The sequence below is a fragment of the Phyllobates terribilis genome, unplaced genomic scaffold, assembly GCF_046119375.1.
Source record: "Phyllobates terribilis strain yellow unplaced genomic scaffold, ASM4611937v1 Scaffold_11__3_contigs__length_659146591, whole genome shotgun sequence".
NCBI classification, from domain to species: Eukaryota; Metazoa; Chordata; class Amphibia; order Anura; family Dendrobatidae; genus Phyllobates; species Phyllobates terribilis.
The window spans coordinates 233,728,139-233,753,666 of record NW_027362771.1 but is presented as its reverse complement, the minus strand read 5'-3'; the positions used below and the strand labels follow the sequence as shown (position 1 = coordinate 233,753,666).

Genomic DNA, 25,528 nt, shown 5'->3' with positions numbered 1-25,528 from the left:
TCCGTTGAGGCTGTATAAGAAAATGGCCCTCAAGCATCATATGGTCAACATTATATATATCAACATAGTTTTCTTTTAGTGAATTACACAGACATATAAATGGCTTGAGGGTGAAACCTTTTCTGACAGGTTCCCTTGAAGAATGGCTCCAGCTGTGCTATATATTAAAACACCTTTCATGTTTGGGACCAGATATGATAATAGGTAACTCACTATTCATTCAGCACACCAGTGTACAAGATGAGAAAGTATTTCTGAAGAATCATTGTCTGCCGTGTATATAAAAGACCTTATAAATACATAAGGCCCTATATATAAATATACAGTACAGACCAAAAGTTTGGACACACCTTCTCATTTAAAGATTTTTCTGTATTTTCATGACTTTGAAAATTGTACATTCACACTGAAGGCATCAAAACTATGAATTAACACATGTGGAATTATATACTTAACAAAAAAGTGTGAAACAACTGAAAATATGTCTTATATTCTAGGTTCTTCAAAGTAGCCACCTTTTGCTTTGATGACTGCTTTGCACACTCTTGGTATTCTCTTGATGAGCTTCAAGAGGTAGTCACCGGAAATGGTTTTCACTTCACAGGTGTGCCCTGTCCGGTTTAATAAGTGGGATTTCTTGCCTTATAAATTGGGTTGGGACCATCAGTTGTGTTGTGCAGAAGTCAAGTGGATACACAGCTGATAGTCCTACTGAATAAACTGTTAGAATTTGTATTATGACAAGAAAAAAGCAGATAAGTAAAGAAAAACGAGTGGCCATCATTACTTTAAGAAATGAAGGTCAGTCAGTCCGAAAAATTGGGCAAACTTTGAAAGGGTCCCCAAGTGCAGTTGTAAAAACCATCAAGAGCTACAAAGAAACTGCCTCACATGAGGACCACCCCAGGAAAGGAAGACCAAGAGTCACCTCTGCTTCTGAGGATAAGTTTATCCGAGTCACCAGCCTCAGAAATCGCAGGTTAACAACAGCTCAGATTAGAGACTAGGTCAATGCTACACAGAGTTCTAGCAGCAGAGACATCTCTACAACAACTGTTAAGAGGAGACTTTGTTGTAAAAGTTTGGACACACCTTCTCATTTAAAGATTTTTCTGTATTTTCATGACTATGAAAATTGTACATTCACACTGAAGGCATCAAAACTATGAATTAACACAGGTGGAATTATATACTTAACAAAAAAGTGTGAAACAACTGAAAATATGTCTTATATTCTAGGTTCTTCAAAGTAGCCACCTTTTGCTTTGATGACTGCTTTGCACACTCTTGGCATTCTCTTGATGAGGGGTGAGGGGTCATATGTGTCTAGAAGTGCATTGGAGTGTAACGATGCACTTACAGCTCCTCAGCCTCACACTCACGTATTCCCTGCCTTGTGCCACTCTGCTATGGTTGATTGACAGGTCATTAGATTTGATACATGGCAGGAAGTACTGCATGAGGCTGAGGAGCTCTCAGCGCATCTTCACGCCCCAATGCACTTCCAGACACCTATACACAGAACTTACGATATCTCGCTGCTGGAGCATCTCTTTGGAGTCATAAAGGGATCAACTTACTTATCTTTTAAAGAGCTACACAGTCATGCAAATGGTTTGGGAAGTAGAACTTTCTGACAGATTCCCTTTAACTACCTCAAACCTCCTCCCATAGATGATAAACGTCCGGGCAGTATGGTTTATTTCTGTCTCAGTGTTCCTGATCACTGTAAACACAGCGCTAAACAAGCGTAGTGTAAGTAGCATATAGGAAGTACTGGCATATAAGAAAGCTGTTCATGTGAACGCTGGGTGTAGAGAGGGATCAGGAGTTGCTGGGAGACCCTAAAAGATCTACTGTGCAGCCTAAAGTATGAATTTCTCATCTAACTGTGGCTAATATGCCAGCCATATTTGTATGGAAAATTGGGTAAGAATGTTGAAATGCCCCCCAAAGTATATAATAAACTTGTAACAAATTAATAAATAAAAAGCTGCTGCCAATCCTAATTCCTATTACTAGCCTTGCCCCGTCGAAAAAAAAAACATGTCTGATAAATAGAAATAATTGTTATGGAAGGTGGAACTTTAAAATGTACTTCAGTGGTCCTTTGTGATTATAAAAAATGATGTGAAACACAGACAGGTATTTACTTTATTTCCCCACCAATATCATCTAATATCATCAAAAATATAAAAGACGAGATTATGAAAATAACGTAAAAATGACGCTCCACGTATTATGAAAAAAAGAAGCAAAAATTGTTTGAATATCCAAATGAGAAAAAAATTGACAGCTCCTTATACTGCATGTACGAAAAAATCTGAAAATGTGCCAGGTCAGGAATGGCCTGGTATTTAACTGGTTAAACAAACACAGTCACCTTGGGAGACACCTGTCAATCACCTGGAGCAGTGCTGGAAAAAGATGGCCTGCTGAATTGTTGTTTTTGCATTTACTTATATTAGTGTAAGTGTACCAAGGGTGTATATTGAAAAAAATGTAAAATTTAGGGTATTGCTATACTGAAACATGTGTTTTGTGATTAACAATCAAAAAGGAAAAGCACTGCTTACCATGTGCCTTCTTATGCCCAGTGATGGGATGGCGGTATTTGCAAACCTTCAATGCATTTCAGGCTTAGAGCAGCCCACTTTCTTGTATAACCATTGGATACCGTGGTCTATATTGATATGTCATCTAAGGGGTTAAGCGACAAGGATTGGAGTTAACTCAACTTCCAGGCATTGCAGCAGGATCTTGGTTGCATTTGACACCTGGCTCCCCCAACCTGTGAAGCAAGCTCCACTCCATAGAATCCCTAGCACCTTCAGTCATTAATACTGTATATGGCAGCTGGCACCAAGAAATTAAAGAATATGGTTCGCTTTTGAATCTTTCACATTTTGTTGTAATTCTTTGCTTTAGTTCTCAGTAGTGGCAAACAAGCATGTTCTGTTAACCCTTTCGGCGAGCATGCTCAGGTGCTCGCTGAATATCTTCAGCGTGCTTGGGTGTTTGAGTCACTCCGTGTGCATGATTTGCAACTGTTTGACAGCGTTAATACATGTGAGGAATGCCTAAGAACCAGACATTTCTCACATGTATTAAAGGTGTCAAAGAGTCGCAAACCATGTGCACGGCGTGACTCAAACATAATACCCGAGCACTCTGAAGATACTCGGAAAACACCCGAGCATGCTCGTAAATCTCGAGTAACGAGCATGCTTGCTCATTACTAGTTCTCCGATATCTGTAAGGCTATGTCCCCACAGTCAGGAAGCAGCAGCGCTTTGGGTGCAGCATGTTTTCACTGTGTCCAAACCTCTGCGTTCTTATGCCGCACTTGTTTTGTCAGTACATGCGGATCCACCGCATGTAATGAAATTCAATCGGTCACAATCTACAGACATTGACATGCTGCGGCTCGTAAACCTGCACCGTGGGTGAGATTATGCAGCATCACAAACAAGCACAGTGGGCATGGGATTTCTATAAATCCTATCTACTGTGCTTGTACTGTAGAATGCAGCATTTTGGAAGCAGCACAGGTAAGCTGAGTCCAAAACGCTGCTATTCCTGATCGTGGGCATGTACCCTAATACATCACTCATTGTCCCTTATCATTATTAAGATTGTTTTTTCTAAGTTGTACCTGTTATCCTGGGAGCCTGGTACCTACGGCCATGGTCCAGTGGATGGGCACAAAATGATCAATATTAGACTTTGTTGTAAACAGACCTTAATGTGATATATATTTCCCTCTGGCCATGGGTACTCCAATTTTATATGGGTTATTTTACCCTTCTGCCTACATATCATCCAAGCTCCAATTTTTGCAGGATTTTTATAGTATCATTTTGATGCAGTTTCATGATACATGATGAAAGTATACATGATACACTTATTTTTTTATATAACATGTTTCTGAACTAAAAAATACCGGTGTTTTAAAGCTCACAACGTGAATGCTTGTTACTGATTATCCTCCGTGTAAATATGCCACCAATCACCTGATGAATGAGCAAAGCAGTCGTTAATCTGGTGATAATGATGACTTTTATGCCAGCGTAAATTATCCTATCGGATCTGCTGCAGATAAAATGGTGCTGTATTGGGAGAGAACAATTGCATTAATGGTTGCTGTCTTTCTTCCATATAGTTTTTGTCGGCCTGTGGAAAAGGGGCCTTAAACACGGATCAACCAGCATTTAGTAATTCGGCACTCTTTTATGAGCCAAAATAAGCCATGTAAATGAGCCCTTATAGTCAAAAGTGATGGGTTATTATGATTAATGCCATACACCCTAATGGCTTATTTAATAATTTTGAAGTGCACTGGTAGATCACATAGAAACATAGAAAACGGCATGATCAGTGCAGGGCAGAAAAGAAAGCTGTGTGGGTGGCTATTAAGAAATCTGTCTGATCACAGCTCTCTAGTCTCATAATTCTATTTGCATTATCTTATCAGAGTGATCTGTATAATCAGTGAAATGCAGAAAGGAAGCTGAGAGCTATGTGCACATAACATGAATCCTCCTGAAAAGACACATTAAGACATAATAGTGGGGCCTGGGGAGGTTAATAAATTACAAGACTACTAAGCATCAATCCCAGAGAAGTTTTAATTATTACATATATTTTCTTATTCTCTGATCACTAAATATGGTTGGGTGCATCATAGTCTGAACAATATGATAATCCTGCTTACATGGTACATACAGAAAAACATTAACACTATAATACTACATATTTAGTCTGCTTCAGAATTTAGCTCCTTCCGAATACATTACATTATTTTGAATTATTATTTCAAATAAGCCATTTGATTCTGCAGAATTCAAGAACGGTAGATAACACTGTGCCATGTAACACTGTGTTATCTGAGAGAGAGGCATTAAACACTGAATGACATCCTCAAGGTCATATGCAGCTAGTGTACAAGGCATTCCCATGTTAAACCTTCTTCAGCTATTGCAGATAAACAAACATTTCTTAAAGGTGGATTAATAAAATTAGATATATTTATAAAAAAAAAAAACTAAACTTAACATTAAAATATCCTATGTATCACATTTACATTAGATGGAAAGTATACATTTTGTAATTATTTATTGGGGCTTCATGTGTCTGACCTTTATTTAGCTATATACAGATTTAAGGTCAATGATAAACATCTACAAAAAATGATTTATAACAATCCACAATTAAACATAAATTTAGTAGGTAGCAAGATTGAATTTACAACTTTAGTGGTGATGCAGTTTATTACTGATAACAGATATATAGTTAGAAACTCTGGGCTTTAAAAGAGTGGTCCGAAACTAACATTTATTTTAATTCTAAATGTCTGCCTATTTAATGTCATAATCTACTCTTTTCTAATATACTTTAATTAAAAAGTCCCTATTGTCTCCTCACTACCTAACTGTTTTATTTTAATTACCTATTAACGTTTTGATGACGCTTCATTTGAGAATCTCCAGTGCATGCTGTATCCTCAAGCAAGACATTAGCGAGCAGAGGCTGCAGTCACTGACGCAGCCTCTATCCCCACCCTAAAACGCAGTATCATCAGTGATGTCCTTTTCAGGGGCTGGTCTAGTCCCTGCTCTACTGAGCATGAGCTGGACGTTCCGACGTATGCTCAGTAGTATCTTGTCACTGTGCAATATTCTTTTTAATGCACAGTGACAATGCGCTTCCTTGCCTCATCTGATGAGAAGGGATTTGCTGCAAAGAGAGTGCACTGTCAATGTGCATTGTAAGAAGAAAACACGGCGAGCAGAGATCAGACCTGGTAACCTGATGGATTATCTTACCAGCATTTATCACCTTCCCATATTGGTTGAGGTCTGACATCGGTGTTCCCCGCCGACTAGGAGATGTGTGACTTGTGACCACCTCTCTATTCACTCTCTATGGAATTGGTGAATAGAGTGATGGTCATGCATGTGTACTACTGCTCGATTTACTTTGGGATCTCTCTTACAATAATGGTATAGCATAAAGAGGTTGTCCATCTTTGGGGACTTTTTATTTTCTTACTAAAATGCATGTACTTTGGCTAAAAAACATTTTTGTAATTGGGTTTCAGTAAAAAAATTTGCACTGTGTCCCTGCTACAGCTTCTGTGCCTATTGCTGGCTACAGAATGGGTTAACTGAGAATTTAGCAGTAAGCTCATTCTGAAAGGATAGTTTGTATCTCTTTTATGTGATTTTTTCTTTCAGCTCTTCTCATCTGATTTACAACCCCTGGTAAAAATTATGGAATCACCGGGCTCAGAGGATGTTCATTCAGTTGTTTAATGTTGTTGAAAAAAAGCAGATCACAGACATGGCACAAAACTAAAGTCATTTCAAATGGCAACTTTAGGGCTTTAAGAAACACTAAAAGAAATCAAGATTAAAAATGTGGTACTCAGTAAGGGTAATTTTTTTCAGACCAAGCAGAGAGAAAAAATTATGGAATCATTCAGTTCTGAGGAAAAAAATATGGAATCATGAAAAAAAAACACACAAAAGAACACTCCAATACATCACTAGTATTTTGTTGCACCACCTCTGTCTTTAATAACAGCTTGCAGTCTCTGAGGCATGGACTTAATGAGTGACAAACAGTACTCTTCATCAATCTGGCTCCAACTTTCTCTGATTGCTGTTGCCAGATCAGCTTTGCAGGTTGGAGCCTTGAACATCCTTCGAGCCCGGTGATTCCATAATTTTTGCCAGGGGTTGTATTACCACAGATCATTTCCAAGTTGAGTGTTCGGGAAACAATAATCCTATAAAAGCCAAATAGTGCAAAATTTTTAATGAAACCCAATTGCAAAAATTATTTTTTTTAACACCACACACATATTTAAGTAAAAAAAAATTGTCCTAAAAGGTGAACGACACTTTGATCCACTATAGATTTTCCAGCTACATAAAAGCCGATCGGCTGTGCCTTAATGGCTGGCGATAATTTTATGTGCACAGAAGGATCATTACTAGTGATGAGCGAACATGCTTGCCACTGCTTGGCACTTGCCCGAGCATCCCGGTGCTCGACAAGCTCGGCGAGTATTTCCGGGTTTCTCGGGCGGGAACTCGGGCCCCCTCCCTGCATGTTTGTCGCTCTTTAGAGAGCCAATGAACATGCAGGGATTGCCTGCCACGCAATGTAATGCCATAGCCATGTTGGTTGTGGCATTACAGTGATTGGCTGGCCGCACAGCGTCATCAGGTCTATATAAGACCTGGCGCCGCTATGCTCGTCACAGTCTACCCCGGAACCAGGCAGAGTAGGGAGAGGTGCTGCTGAGTCAGGGAGAGATTTTCTTGTTTATAGTTAGTATAGGTACTCCACAACATGTATATGTATCCATCTGAACTAGCAGTCCTTCTGAGGACTAACCCAGCTGCATATATTCAGTGGTGATAGCAGGAATTAGGCAGGGAGGCAGGGTATGTGGCAGACTGCAGTGCATATAGTGCAAGGGGGTCCATTGAACATCCTGTTAGTATAGGTATTCCGCAACATATATATATATCCATCTGAACTAACAGTCCTTCTGAGGACTAATCCAGCTGCATATAGTCAGTGCTAGGCAGGCAGGCAGAGTATGTGGCAGACTGCAGTGCATATAGCGCAAGAGGGTACATTGTCGTCCTGTCTGCTGCTGCTGTAAATATTACAGATATTTGTAGAGATAGCCCCAGATATCAGGGGCCAGGGCAAATTTCTTTTTATCTTAATCCTGGTTATTTGCTTAAAAAGCAATCCAGAGTACACCATTTTTCTGCTCCATTTGCTTGTTAGCACTGCAGAATACAGCCAGATCTGTTCCATATTTCAGCGATAAAAATTCAGAAATTTGAACCCCGCATTACACGAGCACTTGTCCCACAACATTAGCCGTGACCTCAACAACGCAGTTACTGGGAAAGTCCACCTAACCATGGACACGTGGACAAGTGCTTGTGGGCAGGTACAGTACATCTTGCTGGTGGCACACTGGGTTAATACAGTGGAAGCCGGGACCCAGTCGGACCTTGGGACGGAACACGTCCTCCCGACGCCGAGGATTGCGGGCCCTGGGTCAATCAGGGTTGCCCCCACATTCTACAGCTCCTGCACCTCATCCTCCTCTTCAGCCTCCATCTCCGAAATTACCACATCAGTCGCAAGCTGGAAGCACTGCAGCACTGCCTCGGCCAAGTGGCAACAGGCTGTGCTGAAGCTAATATGCTTAGGTTACAAACCGCACAACGCTGAAGAGTTCTGGACAGCTCTGAAAGAGCAAGCAGATCTGTGGCTGACACCGCTGACCCTACAGCCAGACATGGTCGTGTGTGACAATGGCCAGAACCTGGTGGCAGCTCTGAAGCGAGGCGAGCTCACACACATACCATGCCTGGCCGATGTGCTTAAACTCGTGGTTCAGCAGTTTCTAAAAACCTACCCGGATCTGACGGGTCTGCTTGTCAAAGTACGCCGCCTGTTTGCCCATTTTAGAAAGTCAGCAAGCTACAGCTTCCGCCGCCCTTGCCATGCTTCAGTGTTTGTAGCTTCCAGTTCACCAACTGATCTGCGATGTCCCCACGTGTTGGAACTCTACATTGCAGATGTTGGGAAGGGTTTGTGAGCAGAAGAGGGCAGTTGTTGACTACCAGCATCAACAAGGCCGTTGGTATTCAGTTCAGACTCCACACATAAGACCTAAGGAGTGGACATGGATGTCAGACATATGTACCATCCTCCAAAACTTTGAGGACTCCACCACAATGGTGAGCGGTGATGACGCTTTAATTAGCGTCACCGTCCCGCTTTTCTGTTTTCTGAAACGCTCTCTGCTCACAATTAAAGAGGATGCATTGCAGGCGGAGCATGCTGAGATGGAGCAAGGAACCATACAGGGTGATTCCACACAGCCTAGCCTCATCTTATCCCAATGTGGATTGGATGAGGAGGAGGAAGAACAGGAGCTAGTTTGCTGTGCTATAAATGGCACTACCTGCACAACTGTCATACCGCCTGAGGACAAATCCGCCATTTAGCGACCACAACTTCTGACTGACGGAAGTCCAAAATAACGGTCACAAACTCTCGATGTAAGTCTTTGCGAGCCTCATTCTTGCTCTAATAGTCTTACATTGAGTAGTGACTTCCACATCAACCAGCAAACACTGGAGTGATCTGGCAGGTCACAACTTGCTGAAGACAGGAGTGGCATCCATAAAAGATGTGTAATTACATAAGTCTAGTGGCAGGGAACTTAGATTAGTGACAACATGCCAACAGTAAAATAAAAATAAAATGCTGGACTGGTGCTTTAAGAATCTTTACTTATGTTTTATATAAACCACAACTGTGCTCTCTAAAATTTTCGATGTCAGTTCCTAAAAAAATAAGATGTTAAAAAAAGAAAATAAATTAATGCAGATTGCTAATTCACAAGATGATTTCATTTTCTGAGTCTTTTTTTAATAAAATCCTTAGGTACAAGCTATAGTATTGAAGTCCATATATTCATGAGCTGGCGCTCCCCCACTTACCCCCGCTGATTGACAGCTTTCTCTCTGTACTGTGCAGCACACGCAAATTATCAGATTCATATCAGATTTTATGCTGGTGATCATTTATAAATAATAATGTATGATTTTTAAAAATAGAAAAAGGGTGAACAGCTGTCAGACATCTCAAGCACCACTCATCTATAAAGTGGCATCAGTTCATTAATATATGAAAAATAAGAATACATTAGCTGTACATTCAGATGTGTTATGATAGTGTTTTTTATGTGAGTGGCTTTGGTGTGTTATTTATTTGGTATCAATGTTTCAGGATATAAAGATTCTCTTTTATTTAGTTTTAGATGATCATTGTCTATTATCTGTTGATTGAAATTGTTGTAATGAACAAATGTTCAGTAAATACACTCCTATTTCAATAGCCTTTCAATAAATGGAGGGGTAAGGCCTTCAGCTAATGCTTTTCAGTGCACAAGTATGCTCTTCAAAGCCTTGCACTAAATACCCACATTTGAAACAATGTTCTGAATAGTGTATGATTAAATTGGATATGTATTTACTTAAACAATTACTTACTTTACTCAAACAATTCCATTAGATATCAATAGCTACATTGATAAAATACAAAGCGGTGTACTATAACACAGAATAAAATATGGTAAGCGCATACAAATAAACTGATCAAAGGGTTAAGATTTAATGTAAGTTTTAATGTAAAATGTTACAGTTTTCAATTAATGTAAAGAAACAGTGATATTTTGACAAAATTTTTTTTTTTGCAGTACAATAGCCTTCATTAGTTAAACAGATGGCACACTACTCATGCATCTCATGCATGTCTATTATTTTTAAAAATATATATGTATTGTGACTTTTATGTACAGATTGACAAATTAATTCTCTACCATCTGTGTCTTGTTCTAGTTTCATTTTGGCCATGGTACACATTGGGGGAGACAGATCCCTTTGCTTTAAGGCTATGTGCCCACGATGCAGAAATGAAGCAGAAAATTTCTGCAGCATTTCTGCATCTCCCTGGCAGAAAAAACGCATGCAGATTGTGCATGCGTTTTTCCTGAAGAATACATGCGGAATACATGCGGATTCACAAGCGTACCCACATGCGTTAACGCATGTGTTTCCGCATGCGGACTGACAAGCACTTTCCAAGCGATAACATCACTTGGAAAGTGCTTGACAACTAGGTCACCCTATATAAATCCATGCAAAAGGCATGGATTTATATAGTGTGACCGTAAAAATAAAAAAATAAAGCTATACTTACCCCCGATCCCCCGCCGCGTGTGCTGTCGCGCTCGTCCTGGCTTCTTCCGGGTTGCCGGCATCTCGCGAGACAGCCTGCGGTCACATGACCACGACGTCATCTCAGGTCCTGGAAGGAGAAGCGCTGCAGGGGCCGCCGGACAGGTGAATATAAACTTTATTTATTATTTTATTCTTTGTTTTACAGGTACAATGGTACCCAGGTCTGGATGAGAGTCTTCTCTCCTCCAGAACTGGGTACCATCCGCACATAGAGACGCATAAAATCCGCTTGTACAAATGTACAGACATGGATTCTATGCGTCTCAATGCAAGTCAATGGCGGCGCTTCCGCAAAATTAATGAACATGCTGCGGACTTATGAGCGCTGCAGAAACGCTGCGGAAAAATCCGCAGCATGTGCATTGACATCGCGGAATGCCATTGGGGACCATGGGGTGCGGATTACCATGTGTTTTGGATGCGTTTCCGCTGCGGAAATTCCGCAGCATAAACGCATGAAAAACGCATCGTGTGCACGCAGCCTTAAGGCTAATATGTCTATGCATAAATTTGTAGTATAACATAACAGTTACAAGATATGGACACCTTCAGGGTTAATTAATTTTTTATGTATTGTACTTAATGTAAAAAAAAAATAATTTTTACCATTGGGAATCATTAACAATTTTGCATAGTTTGACCAAAGGCGGATCGAGGGTTTTTGGAATCCGGGCCAAAAATTCAGTTTGCCTCTCTGCCTATACACAGCTTGAGTAGTCGTCATGTGACCACTCATATGTAATTTTCCCACTTTAGGCACATGCTGACTAGCTGCTCTTAGTGCAAATGTTCAGTGCAAAACTTCTTCATTGAGAAGCAGCAGGAAAAGCTAGTCCGCATGTGACTGTAAATATGAAAATCTCATATAAATAGTCATGTGATGACTGCTGGAACTGGAAAGTAGTCAACATAGAGTGACTACAGACTTTCATCACAATCCTAGACAACCACTTTAATGCTTCTAACATAATTGCAAATGTAGTAACCCTTAACTTGTCAAACAACATAATACTTTATTAACATAGCCATATATCATGTAATCTGACAAGTTATTTATTATTACATGTGTGCAGTATGAGAACCAATAACAGTACAGGGATACATCACCAGAACCACCATCAGTACAGAAATACATCACCTGAACCACCAACAATACAGAAATACTTCACTAGAACTATTATCAGCGCAGAAATACAGCATCACAATCCCCATCAGTATAGAAATATATCACCATCAGTACTTGAATATATAATCAAAAACAACATCAATAGAGAAATAGATTACAAGAACCAACATCATTACAGAAATATATCACCAGAACCATCATCAGTACATGAATGCATAACTAGAACTAACATGAGTACATGAAAACATCACTAAGCTTAATATAGTGATCAATTGTCAAGTCAGCCCCATATACAATTGTATTGAATGAACCTACAATTCCCAGTATGTTCTTTACAATGTTAAGCAGATGCTGGAAATTGTTGTTATCAGTCATCATTAGACTGTGGACCATGCAGGAACCACTGTACTGATGAGACACAGGCAAATAAACATTTACATCCAGGTATCTTTCAGGTGACATCTTTTCTTATTAGAGTCGTTTTCTTTAGTTCTTTCTTTATCTTGTACAAACTCCATGATGACTTTCACATCCACAGATAATTTCTACAGACTTCCGTCTTCTCTCGTCTTTTGCAGCACATCCCAACATATTGCCCTTAAAATAAGTGTGATTATAATGCTCCTGAATGAACATATCTGTCCTATGCTGTGCCCTTATAATAATTGCCCCTCACTGTGCTCTCTGCACAAAATATGATTCCTACACAGTCCCTCTTATGGTACATGCCCTCCACACTGCCCTCTCCTTTCCATAATGAGCCACACTGTCCCATCACACTGTGTCTCTCCTATACTGCCCAGTCTGTGCATCTTCCTCACTCTTCATACTGTCTTCTCCATACCGTACCCTCACACTGATCCCCCCATGCTTCCCCCTTTCTAAACTACCCCCACACTACTCAGTTTCTATACTGTGCCCCTACACATTTCTCCCCCTACTGTACCCTCACAAATACCCCCACCCTCAATATCTGTCTCCTCACATATTTCTCCCTCCCCTCCCCATACTGTCTTCTCACACATTCCCCTGCTCCTTATACTGTCTCCTTACACATTCCTCCATGCCCCATACTGTTTCCTCACACATCCCCCTCACTCTACCTACTGTTTCCTCACACATTTCCTCCTCCCCACACTGTCTCCCTACACATTTCCTTCTCCCCATACTTTCTCCTCAAACTCCTCCTTACCCCCTATACTGTCCCCTCACAAAACTTCCCATGATAATAAAACTTCTGTTTCTTCAGCTCCATTGGATCGCTTACTGTACCGATGTGGACTGCCTCTGCGGCGCAAGAGAATAACATCAGCACTGTGATCAGATTAACTGATCACGCTGCTGACGTCGCCCGGACCTGGAAGTGCTGGTGGTCTGTGTTGCAACTGCGTCTGAAAAACACAAGTACAATTGAATTTAGGGAGACAGTCTGTTACACCTTCTCTGAGCCGGCTCAGAAAATGTCTGATTCCCACTCCGATGGCCAGCAAAATGCAGCCGACTCGAGACAGCACTGCATCAGGTGGCCCGACAGCACGCTCCTGCCAGCTGCATCCAGGGCAAATGGCTCACGTAACCCCCCTCCTCCCCCCCAGATGCACCATGTATTGCTCCATCACTGAACTAGGTCTCATGGGAAAGTTTTTTCACACTTACTTTTTTCTGAGTTCCTTTCAGCTGATTTATGACCACATTAAAGTTGAGATGAACTTTGTGGTCATAAATCAGCTGAAAGGAGCTGAGAAGAAGGAAGTTAAGAGTTAAAAAATCTCTTTAGTACAGTGTCCATTTTAGGACATGATCAGATATCAAAATCAAACATCAGAATGATGTCAGTTTGAGGCTAAATACCCTGTCTGAGAACTGATTCTGACAAATGATTCTGACGAGTGATTCTGACGAATGATTCTGATGAGTGATTCTGACGAGTGATTCTGACGAATGATTCTGACGAGTGATTCTGACGAGTGATTCTGACGAGTGATTTTGACGAGTGATGCTGACGAATGATTCTGACGAATGATTTCGACGAGTGACTTTTACAACTGTAATAATAATAAAAAAAAAAGTAACTATTCGCTGATGGGACTTGAATCCGAAATTCTTTGTCCCAAAGCCAGTGCACTAACCACTAAGCTATTAACTTAGTTGTAAACACCTTGGAGTTCTATTTGGTTATATGATTTTCTGTGTAAACTTGTCAAACTCATTGGGACTTATGCACAGACTGCAAGCAAGCAAAATTCAAATGATGTTTGATTCTGATGTGTGAGTCTGATGTGTGACTTTCTTCAAACATCAGAATCACAATGACTTTTAGCCACCCTGAGTATTTTCATGGTTGATCTCATAAGACAAGAAAAGCTGCTAGTTGCTATGACTTGACTGGATAGTGCAATGGTAAGGTATCAATCTCTCAAACTACGGTATCAGAGTTCAAATCCCAATAGGAAGAAGAATTTTTTTTTTTATTATGGCTATTAAGCACACAAACTACAGGGGTGTTTTACTTTTAATATCTTACACTCCTGATGTTTAAGAGTTTCAGACACGCTGTATATTTGCATGGTAAATTACACAGCAAAAGTAAATTGGGAGTTTGCAGCCAGTACTTGGGTGCATGGAAATAAAAATTTACAATAAAGACATTTTATCATTAGACCCCTTTAAGAAATTATGCAAATATAAAGTCACTTGGAAATAGATATGTAGTAAATTATTGCCTCCCAATTTACTTTGGCTATGTAATTTACCATGCAAATAGACAGCGTGTCTGAAACTCTTAACACATCAGGATGACAATCAGAGTGTCAGATATTAAAAGTAAAACACCCCTGTAGTTTGTGTGCTAAACAGTCATAATTTAAAAAAAAATAATAATCTTATTCCTATCAGGACTTGAACTCTGACACTGTAGTTTTAGAGACTAATGCCTTACCATTGCACTATCCAGTCAAACAATAGTAGCTGATAGCTTTTCTTGTCTTATGAGATCAACCATGAAAATACTCAGGGTGACTAAAAGTCATTGTGATTCTGATGTTTGAAGAAAGTCACACATCAGACTCACACATCAGAATCAAACATCATTTGAATTTGGCTTGCTTGCAGTCTGTGCATACGTCCCAATGAGTTTTAGACAAGTTTGCACTGAAAATCATATCACCAAACAGAACTCCAAGGCTTTTCCACTAAGTTAATAGCTCAGTGGTTAGTGCACTGGCTTTGGGACACAGAATTTTGGGTTCAAGTCCCATCAGCAAACAGTTACTTTATTTTTTTAGTATTATTATTACAGTTGTAATAGTCATTCGTCGGAATCACTCGTCGGAATCACTCGTCGGAATCACTCGTCGGAATCACTCGTCAGAATCAATTGTCAAAATCACTCATCAAAATCACTAGTCAGAATCACTCATCAAAATCATTCGTCAGAATCACTCGTCAAAATCACTCGTCAGAATCACTCATCAAAATCACTCGTCAGAATCACTCGTCAGAATCACTCATCAAAATCACTCGTCAGAATCACTCGTCAGAATCATTCATCAGAATCACTCGTCAGAATCACTCGTCAGAATCATTCGTCAGAATCACTCGTCAGAATCAATCGTCAAAATCACTCATCAAAATCACTAGTCAGAATCACTCATCAAAATCACTCGTCAGAATCACTCGTCAGAATCACTCATCAAAATCACTCATCAAAATCACTCGTCAGAATCACTCGTCAAAATCACTCGTCAGAATCATTCGTCAGAATCACTCGTCAGAATCATTCATCAAAATAATTCATCAGAATCATTCGTCAGAATCACTCGTCAAAATCATTCGTCAAAATCATTCGTCAGAATCACTCATCAGAATCACTCGTCAGAATCATTCGTCAGAATCACTTGTCAAAATCACTCGTCAGAATCATTTGTCAGAATCACTCGTCAGAATCACTTGTCAAAATCATTAGTCAGAATCATTTGTCAGAATCACTCGTCAGAATCACTCGTCAGAATCACTCGTCAGAATCATTCGTCAGAATCACTCGTCAGAATCAATTGTCAAAATCACTCATCAAAATCACTAGTCAGAATCACTCATCAAAATCATTCGTCAGAATCACTCGTCAAAATCACTCATCAAAATCACTCGTCAGAATCACTCGTCAGAATCACTCATCAAAATCACTCGTCAGAATCACTCGTCAGAATCATTCATCAGAATCACTCGTCAGAATCACTCGTCAGAATCATTCGTCAGAATCACTCGTCAGAATCAATCGTCAAAATCACTCATCAAAATCACTAGTCAGAATCACTCATCAAAATCACTCGTCAGAATCACTCGTCAGAATCACTCATCAAAATCACTCATCAAAATCACTCGTCAGAATCACTCGTCAAAATCACTCGTCAGAATCATTCGTCAGAATCACTCGTCAGAATCATTCATCAAAATCATTCGTCAGAATCATTCGTCAGAATCACTCGTCAAAATCATTCGTCAAAATCATTCGTCAGAATCACTCATCAGAATCACTCGTCAGAATCATTCGTCAGAATCACTTGTCAAAATCACTCGTCAGAATCATTTGTCAGAATCACTCGTCAGAATCACTCGTCAGAATCACTTGTCAAAATCATTAGTCAGAATCATTTGTCAGAATCACTCGTCAGAATCACTCATCAGAATCACTCGTCAAAATCATTCGTCAGAATCATTCGTCAGAATCACTCGTCAAAATCATTCGTCAGAATCATTTGTCAGAATCACTCGTCAGAATCACTCATCAGAATCACTCGTCAAAATCATTCGTCAGAATCACTCGTCAAAATCATTCGTCAGAACCACTCGTCAGAATCATTCGTCAGAATCACTCGTCAGAATCACTCATCAAAATCACTCGTCAAAATCACTTGTCAAAATCACTTGTCAGAATCAGTTCTCAGACAGGGTATTTAGCCTCAAACTGACATCATTCTGATGTTTGATTTTGATATCTGATCATGTCCTAAAATGGACACTGTACTCTAGAAGAAGCTCACTGATGGATTCAAAGACAGCTCATTCTGCAGCCAGCAATAGACAGTGGAACAAAGAGGCTATGGAAGGCAAATGGTGCTAGCTTTTTAATTGCAAAAATGACTTTTAGCCAAAATACATGCATTTATGTAAAGTATCATGAAGAAGATGTCCATATCCTTTGTTGACATTTCAGCAGTATAACACAAGGTGAACAACCATCATCACGGTAGTGTATTGCACTATAGGTCTACTCACAGTAATGAAAAGATAAAATGATTATCCTAATGACTCTGCTTATGCATACTGTCAGAATCTCCAATTACAATACATAAGCTTATTATATTTTCATTTCTATGGCTGATGCTTTTTTTTTTACTTACATCTGTTACCAACATGTCTTTGTATCTTTTTTTTGTTGTTAATTTGCTTATAAACTCTAGAAGATTGAATTTCTCCAATCATATATACATGCGCTGTTTAATAACTCTGATATAGCTGCATTTGGCATTATGGTTATTCTTTATTCCTGAGAAAAGCCCTTATATGCCTCAGGACATGCTCACATATGCTATTTACACAGAGTGTCACATTCGATCACTATACATTTATTTATTTTTCAGAGTTTCCTTTGTAGGCTAAAACTACAGCAGTGACTTTTCTATCTGTTATACAGAGGAACCTATATATTGCTACACACCTCACAACTTCACCCGGGACCAAGCACTGTATGCCAGAGGATATTGCTGGACAGAACTTAAAGATGCACTTCCAGGTGTGAATGCCAGCCAATGGCCATCATTGTTTGAACACAAGTTCCTGCCATATGCTCTACTGGCCTTTGCTGGAATCATGTATATTCCTGCTCTAGGATGGGAGTTCCTTGCCGCAACAAGATTGACTTCAGAGTTGAACTTCCTACTTCAAGAAATTGACAACTGCTACCACCGAGCAGCAGAGGGAAGAGCACCCAAAATTGAAAAGCAAATTCAATCAAAGGGTGCAGGCATTACAGAAAGAGAGAAGCGTGAGATTATTGAGAATGCAGAGAAGGAAAAAAGCCCTGAACAAAACCTTTTTGAAAAATATCTAGAAAGACGAGGTCGGAGTAACTTTTTAGCCAAACTATATTTAGCAAGACATTTGCTCATTATATTTTTAAGTATCATACCAATGACTTATTTGAGTACTTATTATGCTACACAAAAGCAGAATGAGTTCACATGTGCCCTAGGAGAACCCCATCTAAAAACTAGTAGCTCAAAATTGCATATAAGAGTTAATTGCAAGTTGCCATCTGTTCAACTCCAACGAATTATTGCTGCAGTAGATATTTTTCTTCTTAGTTTCATGAACCTAATCATCCTTATAAATTTAATACACCTCTTCATAGTTAGAAAGTCCAACTTTATTTTTGACAAATTAAATAAAGTTGGAATAAAGACTAAGAAGCAATGGCAAAAATCCCAATTTTGTGATATTAACATTCTAGCCTTGTTTTGTAACGAAAATCGTGACCATATCAAATCTCTAAATCGTCTTGACTTTATAACCAATGAAAGTGATCTTATGTATGACAATGTGGTTCGCCAACTACTTGCAGCATTAGCACAGTCTAATTATGATGCTACTCCAACCATGCGAGATTCCGGGATCCAAACTGTAGACCCCAGTCTAGACCCTGCTGATATTGATGTCAATGAACAGCTTGTTATAAAGAGACCAAGAAAGAAAATGAAGTGGATCCCAAGTAGCAACCCTTTACCCCAACCCTTCAAGGAACAATTAGCCATAATGAAGATTGAAAATAGTAAGCCAGAAAAGCCCAAGCCAGTGAGGAGGAAAACTGCTACAGACACCTTAATTGCTCCACTTTTAGAAGCTTCCAAAACTTCACCACAGCCTTCATGTCAAAAGAGTGAGGCCAGCAATATGGTAAGCACCATCAGTGAAAAGAAACATACTCGGCACTTCTCTTTAGATGTTCATCCTTATGTCCTTAGCAATAAAAAGTCCAAACCAGAAACACAGGAAACTGCTCCCATTGCAACATCTGAAAGTCAAGAGAATGGTTTCTTTAGTCAAAATGAAGGTGTCATGGCCCATGTGTCAGCCTCTGTTAAAGGTAAGATCTGTGTAGTCATATATGTTGATTGATTGTGGGCTACTTCCAGTACGTTTATTTCCATTTACTACATAAAAGTATATTGAATCTTAGCATATGTATTATCCTTACTGCAAAGTAATGTGTACAAACAAAGCAATCCTGATGGCACTAATAATATATATACTTAGTGAACCACACTAACTGAAATTCTGAAAACTAACATGTAAGATAGTGGCATTGCAGCAGACATCACTGTGGTTGTGTGTATTGGCTCCAGGCTTCAAGCCATATGGCACAATGCAAAATGCCAACTACAACACAACATGAAATGATGAAAATGTTGTCTGGAGATCTTGTGTCTTTGTCCCTTTCTGGCTGAGCTAGTACTCAGACGGAATCACGGAAAACAACAAGATATACAATCTATTTGGAAGGCTACACACTTATACTAACCTTGCTACTGGATTTTTATCTCATGTAATCAATTTTCAGAGAAAAATTTTGCTTGTCCATATGTTACTACTAGCAATGCCTGTAACTACACATAATTACACTTTCTCCCAAGTGAAAAACCAAAGAAATATTCTGAAGACTTCTACTTCTTTCAAATTCAAACACGAAGAGTTGGTACCATTGTTATGAAACAGATGCAGTAGAGCTGTAGCTCAGTTATGGTTACTTACAGTGGCATGTAAAAGTTTGGGCACACCTGGTTAAAATTACTGTTATTGTGAACAGTTAAGCAAGTTGAAGATGAAATGATCTCTAAAACCTTCATAATGTTATTAAAAATGGAAGAACGTCGGCACTTCGTTCTCCTCAGTTCAATACTTTTATTAGAAATCCAGGTGCAAAAAAGACATTACAGTGAGGACGGTAGGTGTTGACCCACTGCTGGGCTTATCCTAGAGGGGCATAACTAATTGATTACATGGTTTTCACTAGAGCCTCTGGTGGTGAGGTTAGGCTTGGGCCGCAGGTAGTTACCAGGTGTCACAAAAGGGCAGTCCCAGGATAATGCGGCAGCTGCCCACGGGTCAAAGCAGGTATAAAGAGCACAAGGGGGGGGGCGAAGATAGAACCGTAGTCAGACGGTCCGAGGTCAGGGAAAGCACGGATTCACAATACAAAGCCGGGGTCAGGAGCGGAGAGGTCAAACAGAACGGGTAATCGAGCTAAGTCGGTAACAGGAGTGATGAGACAAAAAACAGCCAGGAACCTAAGTTCAGGCAGGAAAAAGAAGGAGGGGCTGCTAGTATATCCCCTGCTGGCAGGGGATAGGCTAGGGAGGCCAAACCCTGCAGGACACAGCAGGGTTAAATTCCGCAGGATCTGGCCGCGCCTCCCTATCGCCAGGTTGAGACAGCAGAAAGATGCAGCAGAGCTGGGAGAGCAGCATGAGTTAGCTCAGCGAGGCGACCTGACATGGGGAGGGGAATAGCGGCAAATGGTCTTGAGTCTGACATGGCATAAAACCTGCTTCTTTATATATTTGATCAAGGATCTTGATTTCAGTTAGCGCAGCCCAAAATTGTAAATTGTCTTTTCCGTCAATCATTCTGGTGGAGTTCATCCCTCAGCCTTGGAGGAGCAAAAAACATTTTTAGCCTTCACAGGAGTTGTGCCTACACAACTCGCTCAGGTGAGCAGATTACCTAGTTTTAATATATGTTTTTATAAAGGTATCACCCTATGGTCTGGTTTGCGCTGTTTCCCTACAATGTTTATCTAAGTTCTCCTCCTGTACACGTTAGTACAGCTTTCCTTAAAGACCACACAGCTCACCTGTACACAATATGGCCTCTGATGGACAGACATGTGACCAGACCAGCTCAGCAGCCCCCTCCTATTGAAAACTCTGCACATTGCAAATCTGTTTTTCAGTTGGATGGTTTGACAGCACCAGCAGCCATTTTTTGGACAGTAGAGCTGTGCAGTCTATGAAGAAGGCTGTACTAACAAGAACAGGAGGAGAACCTATAATATATATTAGTATGTGCCACAAAATTATGCCCCCAACACATTAAAGTTCAGATAAATTTGCCAACCCCTTTAATTATTGGTGATACTATTGCAAGTAATCTAAAATGTATGTGTTTTTGATTTTTTAACAGATGCATCAAAATCGTCTAAAATTCTTGAGAAAGAAAACCAGCCATTATCTGAAAGCTGTGGAGATGTTTCAGCATCTGGGACTTTTCTTAATAGTGGTAGTCACATGGTGAGCGCTACAGTTTCCACGTCAAGCGTTACCCTCAGTCAGTTGAAGCCTGAGCCAATGAGTGTATTCAATCGTAACCCGACTCATCCCTTGCTCCACATAGGCACTTTATATGAAGACAGGGAGGAACATGTTACTATGATAGATAGAGATGGAACCTCTCCAGACTCAGCAGATATAATTACAGTCATACCACCAAAGCAGGTCATGTTGGCCTCCTACGAAGAACCTAGGGCTATAATAAGTTCAGTGGACTATTAGGTTTGGTAGACTGCATTACACCACCATGCAAACTCACTGCATGAGCATGGAAAATAGAAATGAGCTATCTACTAAATATGCAACCAGCAACTTTCATACAGCTTAGTCACCACTGTTGGGTATCTAAACATTCCTCCTTGTAGTCAGCAGTGTAAAGCACAAGTTGTATTGAGTCTATTAGATAATGCAGCATGACACTCAGGCAGTATATAAACACTGGGCTAAATTCCAGCTGGGCAGGTTAGCCACTCACAATTGGTTAACATTATAATAGTTCTACTTAATTAGGTTTGATTTGTAAAAACAAGCTATGTAGAATTAGAAGTATTTTTATCGTAAGTCACAAAAGTGTGTGTTGGACGGCCTTGAAATGTAATAACGATTCCTATTAGTTTTGGATGCCAAATTCTTAGAGAAATTTCAGCATCTTTTATATATGAAATCATTGTAAAGAGATTGTTGAGATGTAAAGAAATAGCAATATATTTTACATGAAATCTAAGTACAAATACAAAGGGAACATATTCTTTTTCTAAGTAGGATTTATTTTGATTCAATATTTCTATATTTATTCTACAAAATGTAGTGGCACAAAATAATATTGAGAGCGCTGAGTAATTAATATTATACTAGGAAATAATATCGGTATTGAAAAAATGACACAAACCATTCCAATGTGATTTTTCTAATTGTACTGATAAACAGCAAAACCATAAAATTGCCAACATACGATCTGTGAAATCCATTCATAATAAGCCAATCAGATGCCATTTTTTACGAATTTCCTAACTTTTTCATTATGATTTCTTTAGTTGGGGCATTCTGTAACCTGAATACAAATACAGAGATATTTTTCATGTGCGACTTTAATGAAACTGATTATTCCCATGCTAAATTGTGGAATAATTTATCCACATGGTCTACTCCATGTCAATTCTGTAGCAGTCATGCCTGGTTATAACATGGGATCAGAAGAGGTGCCTTTCATCAAATGTCATGAGGTGCGAGACACCGGCAGAGCTTAATAAAAGCTGCCTATGGCGCCTAATAGCAGTTCTAATGATGCTGCTGTGAAGTAAGTGATATAATGAGAAGTATGGGTGCACTTTGTGTGTATGCATTTGGGTTGAACATTTGCATGTGATTCTGTATGGATGTATGTACATATTGGTGAGTGTTTAGATGAATGACTTAGTGCTTCACATAAAGAAGCATGTAAGCACTCTATGGCATTATTATTTGTGGCTCAGGTACGTGCACCCATTATGAGTCTGATATTTGTGCCCTGTAGAGATCTGTTGTCCACTCCCTTTATGACTCTTGTGCACTGGATAGCTCTGTTATAAATCTTCTGTTGTTTGGCCCTTTCATTTATGCTCTGTCTTTTTTATTCACATACTGTATTTGGGCAGCCTATATCCCCTTTGTGCCTAGTCAGTGCCAAGTTTTATTCATTCATAAGTGGTTGTTTGACCACTGTGTTCATGTTAAATGAGAATTCAGCTTTCATTTTTTAATTCTATATACAGTACTTGATCTGCTATGAAAACTAAACAAGCTCCAACACCGCCTCTGTTACTTTAATATGGCTACAGCGGTAATATTATGACTACCGCATGTGACTGCAGCAGACAATCACTGGACTGATTAGTGATGCCAATGTAGAGGGCACAAAGCTGTTGAGCCCAGAGATTGGCTGTGACAGTCACATGCTGTAATCATGGCGTCACGACTGCAGCCATTAAACAAATGTTGGGGGCAGTGGCAGAGAGGCAGCGCTGGAGCGACTGTTAAGCTCTTTTTATTTTTTTGACTATAGTAAGCCATCAAATGAAAAAAACAAATAAGGAAGAAATCCTCCGTGTTCAGGGACCACCAATTACTTTTGCTACAGTGTTCCAGTGTTACCATTTATTTAAGGAAACAGTCCAGCCTTTTTTCTTTTCATCCCTGTACCCCACTTGATTGTCTATCACACGGTGCCCTCTCTTATATAGTGCAGTCATATCCCTGTAGTTCAGCCTCCATCTTGACTTCTAGACATCCTTTATTTTATCAATTTGTGTTCTGCTAATAAACCCATGATGCATCAGCACGGGATCAAATTGGTAACTAGAGCCAGTGATAATCCTCCCTTTTATAATCTCATAAATAAGTTAATACTTGAGGTTAAACTGTTATCTTCTACATTATAATTGTGTGACAGGAGCCGTGCAGTCATCATAAGTATTTATGATAGAAGTTTTTGTTCCCCCGTGAAGAACTTCAGTGGTACAATCTATGCAATTTAACCATGCAGGCAGTTCTAGTGACTAAGAATGCATGTAGTATCAGCGTCTCTGCCCCCTGACAGGCAGAGACGCCATCCCTCTTACCGCCGAGCTCCCCGCCTGGCGTCCTCCGGCGCTCCTGCTTCTGCTGCTGCTGGCACGTGCAGCTTCCCGGGCACTGTGCTTAGGGTGCGCGCGCTCCCCTCCTCTTAATGGGGCCCCGCGCGCTGTCCTAAGGAGTCCCCGGCTAATGGCCGGAGGACCTCTCATATAAAAGGCACCTCCTCCAAAATGGAGGTGCCCGTGCTAGGTTGTAGCTTTGTGTGTTAAACTCTGCTTCAGCCCTCAGGTCCCGAAGCTAGCCTGACTACCAGTCCAGCCCTCCAGCCTGACTACAAGTCCAACTCGCCAGCCTGACTACAAGTCCAGTCCGCCAGCCTGACTACCAGTCCAGTCCGCCAGCCTGACTACCAGTCCAGTCCACCATCCTGAATACTAGCCCTGTCTGCCAGCTTGTCTACTCTCCAGCCCGACAGTCTGTCTACAGTCCAGTCCGCCAGTCTGTCTATGGGCCCTGCCCACCTGCTTACCTGGAAGCACCTGCGTGTTACCTGCCGTGCCTGCCAGCCCGCTTACCTGGAAGCACCTGCCTGTTACCTGCCGTGCCCACCAGCCGGCCTACCCGGAGGCTCCTGCTTGTTACCTGCCATGTCTGCCAGTCCGCCTACCCGGCTCACCCGTCAGCCTGCCTGCCATCCTCATCTGCTGTACCGGTCAGTTCCTGCCTTCTGACCCGTGGGAGTCACCTGCTCTTATACAAAGTCTGGCCCAGAGTAGCACCTGGTCCCTCTGCTCGGTCCCTCCCTGGTCACGGAGTCGATTGAGCCGCCGTACGACCTTGGTCAGTCCGAGTTGATACCTAGTTACGCCCCTCTGGTCCCTCCTTGCACCACAGCACAGAGATTCCACCACCGGGATCCGTAATAGTTTGTACGGGCCATGGAACCCGGTGGCCCCCAAGCTCCTTCGCTTGCTGACCTATACCAAGAGGTATCTCGTCAGAGATCCCAACAGGAAACCATCCTGACCTACCTGCGGTCTGTCAACTCTCGCCTGGACACGCTGTGTGTCCCACCTGTGACCGCCTCGAGTCGGGCGACACCCACTCCAGCGGCGCCACGGCCTACCAATACCACGGCACCCAGCTTAGGACCCCGGCTTTCTGCGCCTCCTCATTTTGGAGGTGACCCCGTCTTATGTCTGTGTTTTATGAACCAGTGTACGCTACACTTTGAACTTCTGGCACATCAGTTTCCCTCCGACTGGGCCAAGGTGGCGTTCATCATGTCTCACCTCACCGGGGAAGCATTGGCAAGGCTAAACCCTCTATAGGAGAGACGGGATCCCCTGGTGTCTGATCTTCCGGCTTTCCTTACTACTTTCCAGAGGGTCTTCGATGAGCCCGGACAAAGGATTTCCACTGCCTCCTCTTTGCTCCGTCTCTGCCAAGGGAGTCTCACCGTGGGCCAGTATTCCATACAGTTCCGTACCCTCGCTTCTGAGCTTGCTTGGGGCAATGAGGCCCTGGTGTCTACCTTCTGGGAGGGTCTTTCCAGTCGGATTAAGGAAGAGTTAGCCGGCCGGGACATTCCTACCACCCTGGATGACCTGGTGTCACTA

The 25,528-nt window shown here is 41.0% G+C and overlaps 1 protein-coding gene across 2 annotated transcripts in view; it reads left to right on the top strand.

Annotated features, from left to right (window-relative positions):
* Positions 1-21,590, top strand: part of PANX2 (pannexin 2) — a 34,950-nt gene extending 13,360 nt beyond the window's left edge. The window contains exons 3-4 of one of the 2 annotated variants that reach the window (XM_073652118.1): positions 17,666-19,114; positions 21,211-21,590. In XM_073652118.1, the coding sequence (XP_073508219.1) occupies positions 17,666-19,114; positions 21,211-21,578 (1,817 nt within the window). In that variant the 3' untranslated portion in view covers positions 21,579-21,590. Of the gene's footprint in view, positions 1-17,612; positions 19,115-21,210 lie in introns of both variants that reach the window. The other variant, XM_073652119.1, reaches the window with a different exon arrangement.
* Positions 21,591-25,528: the final 3,938 nt, after the last annotated feature.